The sequence below is a fragment of the Uranotaenia lowii genome, chromosome 2, assembly GCF_029784155.1.
Source record: "Uranotaenia lowii strain MFRU-FL chromosome 2, ASM2978415v1, whole genome shotgun sequence".
Classification (NCBI taxonomy): Eukaryota; Metazoa; Arthropoda; class Insecta; order Diptera; family Culicidae; genus Uranotaenia; species Uranotaenia lowii.
Window position 1 is genome coordinate 31011527 of NC_073692.1, and position 15902 is coordinate 31027428.

Below are 15902 nucleotides of genomic sequence, written 5' to 3' on the forward strand. Positions count from 1 at the left end.
GTGCATTTCAACCACAATAAATTAAGGCAGAGAAGTAGGAAAATGGTTAATTTTTAGACGCTTTTTAGTTAATTTCAGGTTATCAAAAAAAAAAAAAAGCATGGATTCCAATAAAAACGAAGAATTCGGGAATTTTGGAGAACAACAACAATAGTAATTGCAATTTTATTGAACATATGTAGTTTTTTTTAAACAATTATGATAATTTCACGATATTTTTAACATGCGATAAAATTCATTTCTAGCATACATATTCCATTCGATGTCAGGGACATAGCTTATTCCATCGGAGGAATCCGAGGAATCGGATCATGAACTACGAAATTCTGTAAATCAATGTCAACTGATATAACCCAATAACGCAAACATAAGTAATAGCTACGTGTTACAGTCAAAATTGGTATATTAACTTTCCTCGAAGTTTCGAGTACCGGAGGAGGGATCTCGGGTTTCAACCTAGTTTTTTAGCTCCCGCTTGTGGTATCCTAGTTGTGGGCAGTTGTGGCAGAACCATCTTACGGATCGGGGAATCATGGGTGAACTGAAGTCATTCTTGTTCGTTTTGGTGGGCTAGCGCATTGAACCGAGTGAAATTTGGTTAGTACTTTTGCGTTTCGATTGGAGCAGAATAGTCAGATGCGAAGAAAGCATCTGAAATAATAATTTATAATTAACTTGGTGGAACTTCATTATGAATATTATCATTACCTTCGTACGTTCATGCTTATGGTTGCATATACACCGCGGGTGCTCTGTTGCTATTTTCATGATCCAGTTAGGCTTAAATTTGAGCCCCCGGGATGACCCTACAAGCTTCCAGGCACCAACTGCCGTTTCAAATCCCGATGTCGTTTTGAAATCAGGACCCAGACAGTGAAAAAAAAAGATAATTTTCAATTGGAACTTGTTTGGCTTCCCCGTCAGAGCTTCCCCGAGGCATACAGCATAAAAGTTTGAAATCGTTCATTGATATTGATTTATTTGTTATCATATTAATTGCACTCACCCATGCCCATCGTCACGATTGCTGTCCATTTTCCCGAGCTCAGTTCTATGGGAACTTTCAGCGGCGCCTAAACTTGTCAGTGGTAAAACTGCAACTGCCGTACAGCTAGATGAAAACCTTGAAAAAAACTAATCGATTTAAAATTCAATTCGCAAGAAACAACTGGAAGTCTTATTATCTTGGGAGAGTTTGGAGGACATTGTAATTTTCACTAAAGAAAACTGGGATTCCGGCAGTGCGCCGGGAAGTTTCTTCCGGAAATTACCTTCTACCTTTACATGCTTTTTAGAACTTAATCAATAGAAAAAACAACTTACTTTAGCATCAAGTCGAGGTTGTCCGGGTCGGGCCATCGTTTCTTTTCCAGATTCATCGATATCAACTATCTATCAGCTGCAAAATTTCTTTTTTCACTCCCAAATACGCACAGTCAAAATGGCGTCCAAACAACGATTTATTTTTTATGTTATTTTTTTAACCACTTTTGGTTTTTTTGCCTGAGAAGTTCATTGGTGGTTGAATTTTCTCTGTAAAAAAACGATAAAAAATAACCATATTGGCAGTTCTGAGCCACAAACCAAAATATGATTACTATTTAAACAAAAATGGTTAATTAAAAATGAGCGTGTAGGGTAGGAATTTTCTTTGAACCTGTTAACTGCGCTTGATTGTAAGCTTTCAAACCACCAAAGTTTGAAATATGGATCTTAAATTTAAAACGAGCTGGTTGAATCCGTTACATGATTGCGTTTTTTGTATGAAAATGGAAATTGTGACGATCAAACTAGGTTGGATTCTCATACAAAATATTATTGATTTGAAAATCGTCAAAATATCCGTTTTTTAATATGGGGTTTGATTATTGTGTCAGTTGTTAATATTGATGTTTTACATAACATCACTTAAAAGTAAAACTTTTTTACAAGTATGTATTGAACTGAACATTTGTTGATTCAGAGAGGACTAACATTTGCAAGCGTTTTTTTAGGTAAGAGTGATTTCCATCAAAACTATTTGCCCACTGGACATTTAAAAGCTTTTTTGCACCAATCGTAAATTGTAATTGTTTACGAGATTTACATTTTTTTAGAGATAGAGTTAAATCTCAAGAAATTGAGTCAATTTTCATATTAATAATTATTACAGTCTTCGGGTGAAATATTTGTCTCAACTTAGGCTTTAAGAAAATCAACCATACAAAACAATCAGCTAATGATGAAAAAAGCTATTGATGAAAAACCAGTATTTTTCTTTCCTTCCGGGCAAAATACCTCAAAATTTTATTCACGTTTGAGATTTAAGCAACCCCTCCCTATGGTCAGATCTTTCTGAAACTTGGCATGTGACCTTCTGGTAAGCTAATAAATAATTTTGACTTAGAGCGAGTGAGATTTATCATGTTCCATTCTTCCTATACTATGATAAGTGTACTGCGGTTCGTTAAATTTTTAAAAACTCCAAAAATTTTAGTTATGGTAAAGTAGCCAAAACTTCTTCAATTTTCAACCGATTTTGATAAATAACCACTTAAAATCTTTGTTTTAAATTGACATTCAAGTGCAAAAGAAAATCAGATTTTTAAATGCTACCATTGAGTCTAAAACTTTCGTTGAAACAAAATTTTCTCTAAAAAAATGTATTTTTTATAATTTTGTTTCTAATAAAGTCACTAATATCAACAATACTGTTGGTCAAACGCAAACACAATGTTCAGATGATCGATAGATAACTTATTCACCTTCAATATGCAAAAGAGGGATTTCAAATTACTGTTATGCCGTCCGAGATATTTTAATCTAAGTATAAGAACTTTTTTATTTTTTTGAAATTTCATATTTGGAGCATAACTCAAAAACGGTTCTACTGAGATTTTTTTGAATTTCATTTTCGGATTCAGCGCCCGATTTTACATTAAAAATTTTGGTCAGTTAATCAAGTTCACGATTTTTTTTAAATTTTGTAAACTAGTGTAATTGTACATGAGGTCAAGCTTAGTAAGAGCCTTTTTCCATACGATGTTTGAAAGTTTTGTAAAGAGCACATATTTTGATTTTTTTATTCTAAATTAATATTTACAATCAATGTTTCATTTATTGTGTTTGAATGTTGTTTTTTCTTTGTATTTTTTATTTTTTTTTTAAACTTTTTTAAGAGTATATAAAAATGTGTTTGTAATTGATTTAGATTAGTTATACAGCTTTAAAAAAAACTGACTTCACTGGGTGTTAATCAATCAGGTAATTTTCCAAATAGTTATAGTTTTTGAAATAATTTTTTAACCCACAAGCAAAACTGAGTTATCAACTTTATTGACTATAAATCAACATAAATAAACAAATAACAACTTTTATGATGACTCTATGATGGAACTTTAGAATTTTAGGAGATGAGGAGCATAGGTTTCTTGTGGTCACATCACTTACCAAGGTGATTTCCATACCATATTACCCTTACCCCATACATTCAGCGTGAGATTTGTGGAGGGATGGCGTAAAGCCGGTCTCCGCAAAACAAATCATCACGTGTGCTGCTCTTCCCTTCCTCTTATTGACTACACGGACTTGGCCGGCGTCGTTATTGGTTCATGTTAAGAAGGAGGTTCTCAAAACTGTACAGTGAGATTGTGTTGCTTGTTCCCAGCAACCTTTAATTTGGTTCATTGTGCAATGTTGATTATCTCGAACCAATCACGGAGTGCAACCATTATGCCATTGGCCATGGGGCCGTAGGTGGACCGTAGTTGATAACAAGCTCAAGCTCAAAGCTCAAGCAATGAATGCAAATCTAGTGGCAAAGAGCTTTAGAAGCAAATTTTACGGTTGTTGAGATTTTTTGTTAAAAAGGAACTTCATTATCAAACCTTTTTGTATTTATCTTAAATCATCCGATGCCACTAAAAGTAAACAGTCTTAAAAACTTCAGATGAGGTATTTAGACAATTCCAAAATGGCATTCTTGATGAAAATCGGCCCAGTAAATTTACAGAAGGAGCCAAACTGTAAAACGTTTTTTTGCGTATTGTGTTTTTTACCCAGAATATTGCTAAATTAACTAATGAAAAAAAACATTGATAAATAGTTTTGGTCCAAACTTTCTATGGAGTCTCTCTGTAGATTCCTATGTAGTTTAGAAATTCTGCTTTAAACTGTACTCACTCTTTGAGGGTCCTAGCCACTGATTAACGGCTTTTAATACCTCATATCTTCTTTTATTGAATTTCAGATCTACGAAGTAACATTTAATCATAAAACTCACAGTTGCAGTACGACTTAAAGTTGTTTTTCAATGTTTCTTTGAAAAAGTGTTTTTTTTTTAAGTTTGCGCAAAATAAATTTGCGTCGCTGCATTTTGAATGGCGCTGTTTTCAACTTTCAAAACACAGAAGAAATAAATAACATAAACGGGAAAATATTTCGGCCTTTTCATTCAATTCACGGATCCAAAACACCTTCTCTTCTTATTCCGACGTTTCGTTCTTTATTTGAACTTTTTCAAATAAAGAACGAAACGTCGGAATAAGAAGAGAAGGTGTTTTGGATCCATAAATTGACTGAAAAAACCGAAATATTTTCCCGTTTATACAATTTCATCAGTCAAAAATAATTATCTACTGAAATAAATAACTTTTAACTTAATTCATGCAAATTTTCAAGCAAAAATTTTTAACCCGTGATTTTACAAGGTGTTATTACAAAGTCGCGTAAGGTGCCATCGGTGTAATAAAATCCGGCGTAGCCTTAACTTGGTGAAGATATTCTTGTGCACAAGCTATACATTCCTTCAAAATCGCGTTAAATATGCTTAAAATTGGGTTAAAACCAAATCAAATGTTTCTCTATATTATCTGAAATTACTCTGTGAATATAATTAAGCATTTCAAATAAGTATCAAAATTTGTGTGGAAGATTTTAACACGATCGGTTGATGTTTTCGGACATTAAAAATAATACTCTAAGAAGTGTAAAACACTTATTTTTTAATATCTTTTCTAGATTTCAGAGCTTTAATTTTCTTAGATTTCAAATTACAAAATCGCAAATAAAATTACCAAAGTTTTTGACAAAATAGCGCCCAGTTTCACCCGGTTTGGATACATGTGAAAAAAATTGAAATTTTTACTGTATACTGTGGGATAAGCACTCTCTGGAGCCACTGTAGCCGAGCCGAGTACTGAACTGTTGAATGCAGTGATGGTTTGAATCATTTGACTTAATTTTGAATCATTTGCTTATAACTTCTTTTGAAAACATTTTTCCCAGAAATGATGTTCTAAACTTTAGAAGAACTAGATCTTAGCTGCAACTTTTGTGACCAACACAAACCTGTATCTCTTATGCCTTATGAATGAGAAATCGAAAAGTTTAAATTTTTGAGCAATGATCGTAATCACAATCATTTGGATTAGCGGGTTGGATTAAATCCTACAATTCATACCACATTGAAGATACATATTTATGACATACAAGAAAGTTGTAGCTTAGATCTGTATCTACTAAAGTTTAGAACATCATTTCATGGAAAAATGTTTTCAAAAGAAGTTATAACCAAATGATTCAAAAATAAGTCAAATGATTCAAACCATCACTGGTTGAATGTTTCAATGGTACACTGGGTAAGAAATCGGACTGGCAAGTTAAAATGAGTTGTTGAAGTGAGTTTGATTCTCACAATATTTCTATGGGTGTACATGTAGATTTTATCGAAGGATGGTTAACTTACAAGCCAAGTTCAAAAGAGGCGAGAGATCTCTCAGAAGTTATTATTATAAATATAGACAAACGTCGCATTTAAATGCGACGTTTTGCAGATTCTTTTTTGAATATACCCGTTTTCCAATGTATGGAATGGTTAGATTCCGATGCGTCGGCAGTAGACCACTGTAAGCTTTGTATGAAAATTTCAAATTTATATTTTTTTTTGCTTTTTTATAGTTAATTTGAAGGTTGTTTAACCGTAGGATGAAATAAAAATACATCGCAAAAATAACTTTGCACAGTCAATGAGTTTTTTGATGAACATTTCATGGAATTGTTGAAAGCTCTAACTATCAATAACTTTTTTTTATTTACTTTGAAATGATTATAACTTTTTTCAAAAAATAGTTAGCTCTTACTTATGTCAGCAAAAAATTAAGCTAAGGACAGGCAGATCCGAAAATTCATTTCAAGCTAATTGGAATTTTCTGGATGATTTAAATGGTAAAAATATCTTCATCCAAACTAATTGCATGCATGGTACTATGGGGGGGGGGGTGGTTATCGAGGTCATCACCCCCATCAAGCAGGAAAAACCTGTTACAAAATATACCTACGACAATGCTCTAACTTTTATTAAAATTTAGAACATTTCCTAGGTGGTAAACTCAGATATTCATAATTATCCACACCGTGGGGATGTTAAAAAAAAACAAAAATGGGCTGGATGGTTATGGTAAGAAAATTTAATATGCAATCAAATTGCCCATTAAATAGGGCGATCAATTTTCCAATAGATGCTTCAGATGCGTAGGATTTCTACTGGCAGTCAACTATTTTTTTTTCTATTGTAGCCATTATTTAAAATCCAATTGATTTATTCCCTTAAAATTCACAGTTTTGTTTTATGATTACACACGACTTCTACGAAGCATTTTATCGCTTAGGAAACATTATTTACATTGTTGTTTCAAAAATTGCATAAACACATGGGCTAAAGAGCTTGATTTCAGCAATTTATCGGTTCCTAATATTGAACATATGTATTTTTCGCTTTTCAACTTTTTTTTAAATTCATCTTTAAACGCATTTAGATATTTTTTTCTTTTCTCCCTAACATTTAGGCTCATTTTTTTTCGAAAAAAAATTCAATCAAGAATGGTGATAAGTTTTAAATCTAACTGTCAATAGCTATGATAGATCGAAAAACACATGGATCAAAGATTTCTGACGATACCAAAATGATAATTTTTCGAAAAATTGGTCCATTCCCAGTTTTCTCATGCTTTGAGCTTTTCTAAGGTTTAGCTTTTGACAATTGTTTGTCGAAAAAGTTTTCATTAGTTTGAATTGTTTGATCAACATATTTTGAAACATTTTGCGCAAAATGAATTGAAAAAGGATTCGCGTTGGTTTTATGTAGATTTTCCATTGGTTGGAGTTGGTTAAGTAGATTTTCCATTTTTTTTTTCTTGAAGTAACAAATTAAAAACAGACATATACCCATAACATAAAAAAGACTACAAATTTTGTTTTCAATAATTCGTCCATAAATGTTTATCATTGCCTATCAATAGAACAATTGAAAACTTTTAAACGAAAGGTAAAAAACGTGTTTTTTCTTGGGATAACCTTTCAATATATTCCAGTTCTAATTTTTTTTTAACACTTTAAACACTTTTAACCCTCTAGTGTCCAACCCCGCGGTTTACTAAAATGGCCCATTTTAACAAAAGTTATCATTTTCGAGGGCTCATAAAACATGGTTTCATATAGTTTTTCGTTCTAAAAAAATAAATAACCTGAAATTTAACAAAGCTGCTCGATCGGTTTTTTGAAATAAAATAAAAACAAAGTTAGATGAAAATGATTAAACTATTTTGTTTAAAAAATTAAATATTTTCCATAAATAATTTTTTTTGTAGAACAAAAGTTTATTGTGATCACGATGACTTCTGTAAATTTTCAACAAAAAAAATGGGTTTTAGGGTAACTTTTCCGGAATCTTTTCAGCACGTATCCGGACCGAGCAGATCCGGGCTATTTTATTTAACAACCTTGCTAATTCCGGGTATTTGATTTCAAAACTGTCGACCAAAAATCTGAACCATATCCGGGCAAATGTGGTCTAAACCCAGGAATTACTATACAAAAATCAATTAAAAAAAACAATTGAAGCCGTTTTTTGACTCTCGGTTGATTTTTTATCGTATTTTAGGGTTCCATAATACCCTCCATGATTATTTTTACAAAACGTGCTCAAGAAAAATTTTTTGGTACGCATAAATAAAAAAATGGATAATACAATTTGTTTTTTTTTTTAAGCACATAAAGTGAATAAATCCGGGCTTTTTCCAAAGAAATCCGGGCAGCCAGGACGGACCAGACTATTCCATTTTTTTTTATTAATATCCAGACAAGCCCGGATTAAACCGGGCAATCCGGAAGGCTTATTCTAAAGGTATAATGGAAAGTCTTGATTTTGACAGAAAACATGCCAAAAGACCAACTTTTTTTGTGAAAGACAATTAAACTTACTGATAACTTTCAATTAAGAATATGCATTTCAATACTTTCATTTCTACCTAACAATTCTACATTTAATTTCATAATTCGCCTAAATTTCTAACATTTATCGAGCGAGATTTTTTTTTAAACTAACAAAAGATACATCGGGGAAAGCACGCAAACAAAATTAACTTTCCTGGGACGATTAGGTAATTTTAGGACACTTTTGATGAAAAAAGCAATGTTGGCATAGCTGGCCATTGCTCTGGTTCATCTTAGGTACGTAAATATATTTTGGCCGTTATGACAATTAATTCTTTTTCCACAGTTGTCTACTAGGTTTAGGTAGTTCAGAATGTTTTTAAAATCGAAATAAAATCATGAATTCAAAAAAATGTTTTTTTTTCAAAATTCTGTGCAAAAGGTGTGCAAAAAAGTAATTAGATATGGTGTTATGGAAATTTTATGAACCCCATCTAAATACGGGATTGAGTTCTAGATGAAGTTAAATGAAGTTGAAAATCATGAATGAAAGCTGGAAATTTTAAAGAAAGTTTATAAAGGTAGATTTCAGACTTCAGAATCATATTTAATTATCTATTATATAAAATTCTCTTGTAACGGTGTTTGTAGTACTACTCCTCCAAAATGGCCCAAACGATTCAAATGAAATTATTTTTAGAATATTCTGTAGGCATGCGAATCGGTTTGTATCGAATAAAAATAACCAAAAGTCGCATCAATTGTCCGTTTTAATTAAATTTGTAGTTTTTTCAATCAAATTCAAGTCATGGCTTCCATTTTTTCGAGATTTTTTTTTTTCCTTTGGGCGCCGCACAGTGGTTCAAATCCCCAAAAAGCCGGAAAAAAGTCAATTTTTCAAGTCAGTGACAACCAAATTTTTTATGTTGGAATCGAATTTTCAATATTCTAGGAACGTTATGATGTATTTAGATATTTTCTAGGACCTTTTATACACCTTCTATGAAACAAACATGAACGACAACTTTAACACAAGAATTAAAAATTGTATTTTTTATTCTCAAGCCAAAACAACTTAAAAAAGCATATAAATCCTTAAAAATGTATAAATGTTTATATCGAAGTGATGTATTATAACATTATTCACAGTTTAAAGATAAAAAATGTCCTTAATATCATGAACTAATAAAGTTTCGCTTGATTGAAAACCCAAAATTTGATGATAAAAAAATTTCTATTTACTCTATTTATTTTTCGGAAGCAAAAATAAAGCTTGCGCTGTCGATCGCCGTGGTAAATTATACACCGTTGGATAGGTGAAAGCCTCTTCAAAAACATATCTTAAAATCAGCTGCTAGTTTTTGCTATATTTTGAATACGAAGTCATGGAGTGGAACGCTGTTTGGTTTAAAAATGCAAATTTGAAAATATTAATACAGAGTGAACCAAGCATTGTTTGCTTCAATACATATGCAAATTCACCTTAAAACATCAGTTTTAATATCCATCCAACTAATATACAGGAATTTAGGAGCCCTTACTTACTTTTAACATAAATATTTATAACTAATTGAAAAATATTCAATTTCCTAGTATGAAGCTCAAACCCAGTTTCAGCAATTATTGAAAAAATAGCAAATTTTGAAAAAAATTCTAATTTATTATTTTTTTCAACTTTCCACCAATAATCTTTAACAAAAAAGCTTTTTAATAATTTTTTCCCCCTTTTTTTGATTTTGAACCACTGTGCGCCGGCCGGGCGGTTTGTTTTTCATCTCCATGGTCGAGGCGTCGCGAGCAAACGTCGAGAGAGGGTAGTAACCATGGCATAGCATACTGATTGTGATTAGTGGGAATATTTGGGCGCGCATTTTTCTGCCAAGCATAATTTCAATGCATGTGGTGGCCATATGAAGCCTAGATGTGTTTTTTTTCTTCTTGATTCCTAGATCATTTGTTCAGCACATAGTAATGATAACGCCTAGATGTGACCCAAATTGATATTTCGCCGATCAAATCAAAACCATTAAAACGATTTAAAAAAAAAATTAAACTCTAATTCGTGTTATTTAAAGAAGAAATTTTTGTCTGAAAAATATGAATTTAGTACTGATGCATATGAAATAATGGACATTTGAAAAAAGAAAAGTCGAAAGATTTGGTTTATAATCCAATACGAAACATTTTTCGAAAATGTACAAATGTGTTTACTGAAGTTGTATCAAGCGCCTTCAAATTAACAGAACAACTACAAAATCCGTTGAAAATGAACAGACACATGAACTGAACAAGAGCCTGTCCTTTAAAATGGATTATATAGGATGCATGTTTATTTAAAGGCCGAATGCAAAGAAGTGCAAACCTTCATCATTCACAAAAAATGTATGCATGATTTCTTAATTTATAAATAGTTGGGCCCAAATAAACAATCTGACTAAATAAACTCAATTTTTTTTTTAATCTTTCACCGAAAAACTGTTTACAGGTTCCCTTTATGTTTACACAGAATTTAAGTACGTACTTAACATAAACGTGTGTTTTTGTTTAACATATTTTGGCTACATAGAAATGACTTTAGATTCGCGTTTTTGTTGATTTTTTTTTTGTGATTGATATTCCAGAAGCATTTTTTTTTATAGCAGAAGCAGAATTTTTTTGATAAGTTTTTATGATGACCTGAAAGTGTTGATAATAATATTGACTCCTGTCATTTCACACGGTGAAACAAGTGGCAGTGCGCTATTTAGCCATGAAACATATACCTCCCAATTTTTCTCTAAAATAGTCAGAAACAGCAGTTTTAATTTCGTCCTAAATAAATCACCGAAAAATTATCAATCAAAGAAAACCATAGAAAAATGCGGTGATCAAAACCAAACAACTATAGTCAGAAAGGGTATCCCGAGTATTAAATCTGAAGCGGATATTCAAAAATTGATAAATGTCTACGTAAATGAAGGTCTTTTGGTTAAACAGTATTAAGAAAAATTGAAGTACCAAGAATTATTTTATTCTGGAGAAAAACTGCAGATATATCAATGAAAGTTGATAAAAAAGACAAACAGGAACAAATATTAAATTCATTTTAAAATCTTTCTTTTTCTTTTTGAAAGAATATGAAAGTTGAACTCCATTTGCTCTTGCCCCGATATTTCTTTAATAAAATTAACAATGTATAATAAAGAAAGACACTTAAATGTTAAAGGTTTCGAGGTAAATTTACATGAATATTTCTAGAAAATAGAAAGAACACTAAATCATCGTAGCCTTAACAGATTAGTTCTTTTTAGGTATTTAATTTTTTAAAACCTGCATTCCAATTAAATGTTATTGAATCTTTGAAATATCACATAATCTTAAATGAAATCGTAAATCACCTTCAACACTGTTAATAACTAAAAAATTAAACATATTTTTTCACCTTTCAAAACCAAATTAAATTCCTTTGAACATTAAACCAATAAATCAAGAAAACTTGATTTATTGAGTTAATATTTTATGGAATAAAATTTGCAATTTTTGCACCGACAAATAAAAAAAGGGCGAACTTTTTTTGGACGTGGTTTTGATGAAAATATGGATATCAATAACCACTGCTTCCAAGGGTGAGAATAGTGAATAGTAAGCTGCTTGAACATGGTTTGTAAAACATCTTCTCTAATGTTTTTTATTTCTTCAGTTCCAAGAAATGTACCATCCAAAGCTGTCGGGAGCTAAAAGAGCTGCGCTAGGAAGAATATTGGGCGAATACTCCAAAAATTGTCCCGATATTCAAAATTCTTCTTCCATAAAGTTTTATATGCAATATATTCCAATAAATGAAAAAAATTTGATTACAGTTTCAACCTTAAAGTTATTTTGAGCAAAGCGGAGTAAATCAACTGAATGGTATAAAATAAATGAAACATAGATATAATCAACATACATATGTTATTTATGGAACAAGTTACAAAGAGTAGATTTCTTTTAGCATAAGGCTTGCCAAGTTTGATGGCTACGTTGAGTGCTGAAAAAATCGAAATTGCAACGGGAAGCTGATACCTGATACCAATTCGGCAATATTCAAAGCATCCGAATCAAAGAAATGCATATGAAAAGTAATCATGTACGATGCATGTAAGATTGATTGGAGCAAATTTTTTGATAATTAATTAAAAGACCCGTAGAATTGAGTTAAAATTCTTAGATTTGATTCCAATATAATTAAGCGGGACAATTCGAGCAAACCGAAAAGTTGGATATGGGGAAAAAACTAGGACATGTTCAAGAAAGCTAGACGATTAACAACTCAACATTTGATGCTTTTTTTAAGTTATCAGCGAAGAAAAAATGGAAATAGACGCCAAGTTTAACATGGTAAGACGAAGTTTATCGGGTCTGCTAGTTTTACTATATAATAAAATTTAGTTTTGGAAACAAAATTCTTCGGCAATAATTTACAATGAAAAATGAGTTTTAGAATGAATAAAAGCGACATAATTTTTCAGATTATAAGAATAATAATAAATTTTCGGAGTTTTAAAATCAGTTTCAAATTCATAGCAAATGTTAACAAAAATTGATTTCAAATATTTGCTTTTTCAAACGTTAAGTTTTCAAATGAAGATCATTAAAATTTCGTTCTTTTAATCTTGCGCTAGTATGAAGAAGCTTAGCAAAAAAAAGATAATTGACAGATTTCTTAAAATTTGCTTCTATTCAACAATAAGTGTGTTATTTTCATTTAATTTAATGACATTTATAACGAGAGATTCTTTGACGAGCTCATTATTCGATTTTATTTTTGAACTCCCTGGTTAACAAAATACGAAAACCATTTTATCAACATTTTCTCGCATGGAACATTACAGATTTACAGATTGAAGTTAAATCAAAGGATATAGAAATAAATTTGTATAGAAAATATGTTAAAATTTTTTAAAATTATTACTTTAATTTATCGACCTTATCGGTGAAAAGTGAAGTCCTTTTTAGTAGTCACAAACATAAATTACGGTGTTTAATCTCTCCATAACTTTTAGAATTTTTTTTTAATACTTTCGATTTAGTTCAGTAATATCAAATTGGAGGAGAAAGGATAGTGGACAGCACTAGCTTTTAAAAGCCTTAAACAACCCTACTCTACTCTTTTAAACTGAACAAATTGGTCGATTTTTTAATTTTTTTCAAAATCAATGTTTAAGAGTATTATTATATTTTTTTTTAATTCGATAAGGTATATATTATTTTTTTCATAAATGCATTGCCACCTTACTTTAAACCTATATAGACCCGTATAATTAATCTCAATATGATGTGAAGAATTAATACAAACAGTTTCTTTTCATTTCTAGCCCAATAAAACATACCAGAACTGTACGACTCCTTCCGGTGCAAAGGGCCACTGTAAGCACTACCAAAACTGCAAACAACTCTCTGACTCGAAGGAAAACATCTGGAAAGTCCTCGGCCAGTTGTGTATCATCGAGACCATGTTAGTGTTTAATCGAATGCTTAAAACTTAAATGGACTTCACGCAAATTCACCTTTTTGTAGGTCCATCGGAGTTTGCTGTCCGGATGCTCTAACCGAGGGTAACGGTCCCGAGTTTTCCGTCCGTCTACCATCGCAGGGTGATGATGTGTACGACCCAGTGGATGATCTCGGTGACTCCCGCGCAGGAGAGATGCCAGATCGACCGGAAGAAAGAGGTTGCGGAATATCAACCAAACAACAGTCCAAAATCTCCGGAGGTCGTCCGGCCGATCCCGGCGAGTGGCCCTGGATGGCAGCCCTGATCACCAATAGTGGGCAACAATCGTTTTGCGGGGGATCTTTGGTCACCGATCGGCACGTTCTGACCGCAGCTCATTGCGTGTTGAACTTGAAACTAAACCAGTTTATGGTTCGGTTGGGAGAGTACGATTTCACTCAGTACAACGAAACTAGATCCAGAGACTTCCGGGTTACCGAGATCCGCAGCCATGCGGATTTTGATCCGATCAGCTACGAGAACGATATTGCACTGTTGAAGCTTTTTAGACCATCGTTCTTCAACTCGTACATCTGGCCAATCTGTATGCCTCCACTGGATGATTCTTGGGCCGGATATCGGGCTGTGGTCGTCGGTTGGGGGACACAATTTTTCGGAGGACCACACGCGAAAGTGTTGATGGAAGTTACGCTGCCGATTTGGTCCAACCGGGAGTGTCAACAGGTTTACATCAACCGGATCTACGAAACGAGCGTTTGTGCCGGAGATTATGAAGGTGGCAAGGACTCTTGCCAGGGAGATAGCGGTGGTCCGTTGATGATTCAGCTACCGAATCGCCGCTGGGTTGTAGTGGGGGTCGTTTCTTGGGGCATCCGATGTGGTGAAGCCAATCACCCAGGGATTTACACCCGAGTCAGCTCCTACGTCAGATGGATTATTGAGAATGCAGTGTTTTAAAAATTATTTAAATATTTTACTTCCATGATTGAAAAACCTTTTGTTGGAAATATGTATTTGAACAGTTTGCAATGGAATTGAATAAAGCTTCTACAAAGTAAAATTTATTCTAACAGCTTGGGTGTCTTGAAATGAAACATTTCGAAAATAACACCACATGCTACCGCAGAAATTGGTTTCAGTTTTGCTCATCAATCAAACAAACAAGTAACGGCAAATTGCGTGACTCAGGAAATACAATGTCTAACCAAGATTTGTAAGCCATTTTCAACCGTTTTCCATTAAGATTGGATCAATGGCAATGATTTTGTACCTACAGTTCAACCGATTTTAATGAAGATTACCGAACAGTGGGGAAGCCTAGTAATTGGATGGTTAAAAGTTTCCTTGCTTCCACGCCGTTGAGTTGCCCTCACGAACAACCAATCTAGTGTAACACATTTTGCACAAGTTAAATTACCTGTCAAGTGGAATATAAGTCGAGCTTGTCATGAAACTTGCAACCATGTTTATTGCTTTTGAGAAACAACTAGGAAAACAACAGTATATTTTGCTATGTTTTTCAAAATCAAAAACCAATTCAAGTGATAATACTCTAAATATAGAATTTGTAAAAAAATTTTTTTTTAAAAACTAGCTTTATTGCTTTTTAATTTAAAAAATTACGTACACACTTGGACGATTCTCAGGTAGATGGTGATAACAACTAAAATTAATTAAATTACGAAACCGTAAAAGAACGGATCGGAAATTTCAAACTAAAGCCAGCTTTTAATTTAGCATAACCAAATATTCTCTAATATTCTTCTAAATTTGGTCCCGCTTATTTTCCAGTAAAAACTTTCATTAACTAGAATCTGTGCTAGAATCTGAAAGAGCTATCTGAAACAAAGCTCCAACTCAAGGGTTAACCCTTTTGGTGGCTTCGTTAACCCTTTTGGGTTATGTCGAATTATGAATATTGAATTGACCATATACATTTTTTAGAAAATCCCAAAAACTGATCTGTACAAAAATTTCAGCTCATTCGGTCTTGATTTAGGGGTAACTCAAAGCGCTTAAAGTTTCGATTTTTTATCCTCAAAAGTCACCTTAAGGAGACCAAAGAAATTTGAAAAATCGAAGTCATCTGGAAAAGTTCTATTTACAAAAAACAGTTTCAAGGGACCGTTTCTGATAACCGGTGGCATTATATGGAAAATAGGGCTTGTGATATAGCTCAGTTGGCAAGTCTGTTGTCTCCTGAGCCGATGTCCGCGAGTTCGAGCCCAAGAGTAAACAT

At 32.6% G+C, this 15902-nt stretch overlaps 1 protein-coding gene across 1 annotated transcript in view; it reads left to right on the forward strand.

The window, feature by feature from the left end:
• LOC129741195 (venom protease-like) overlaps nucleotides 1-14691 on the forward strand; it is a 15746-nt gene extending 1055 nt beyond the window's left edge. Inside the window, exons 2-3 of the mRNA XM_055732903.1 lie at nucleotides 13524-13663; nucleotides 13726-14691. Of these exons, the coding sequence (XP_055588878.1) occupies nucleotides 13524-13663; nucleotides 13726-14620 (1035 nt within the window). The 3' untranslated portion in view covers nucleotides 14621-14691. The remainder of the gene's footprint in view (nucleotides 1-13523; nucleotides 13664-13725) is intronic.
• Nucleotides 14692-15902: the final 1211 nt, after the last annotated feature.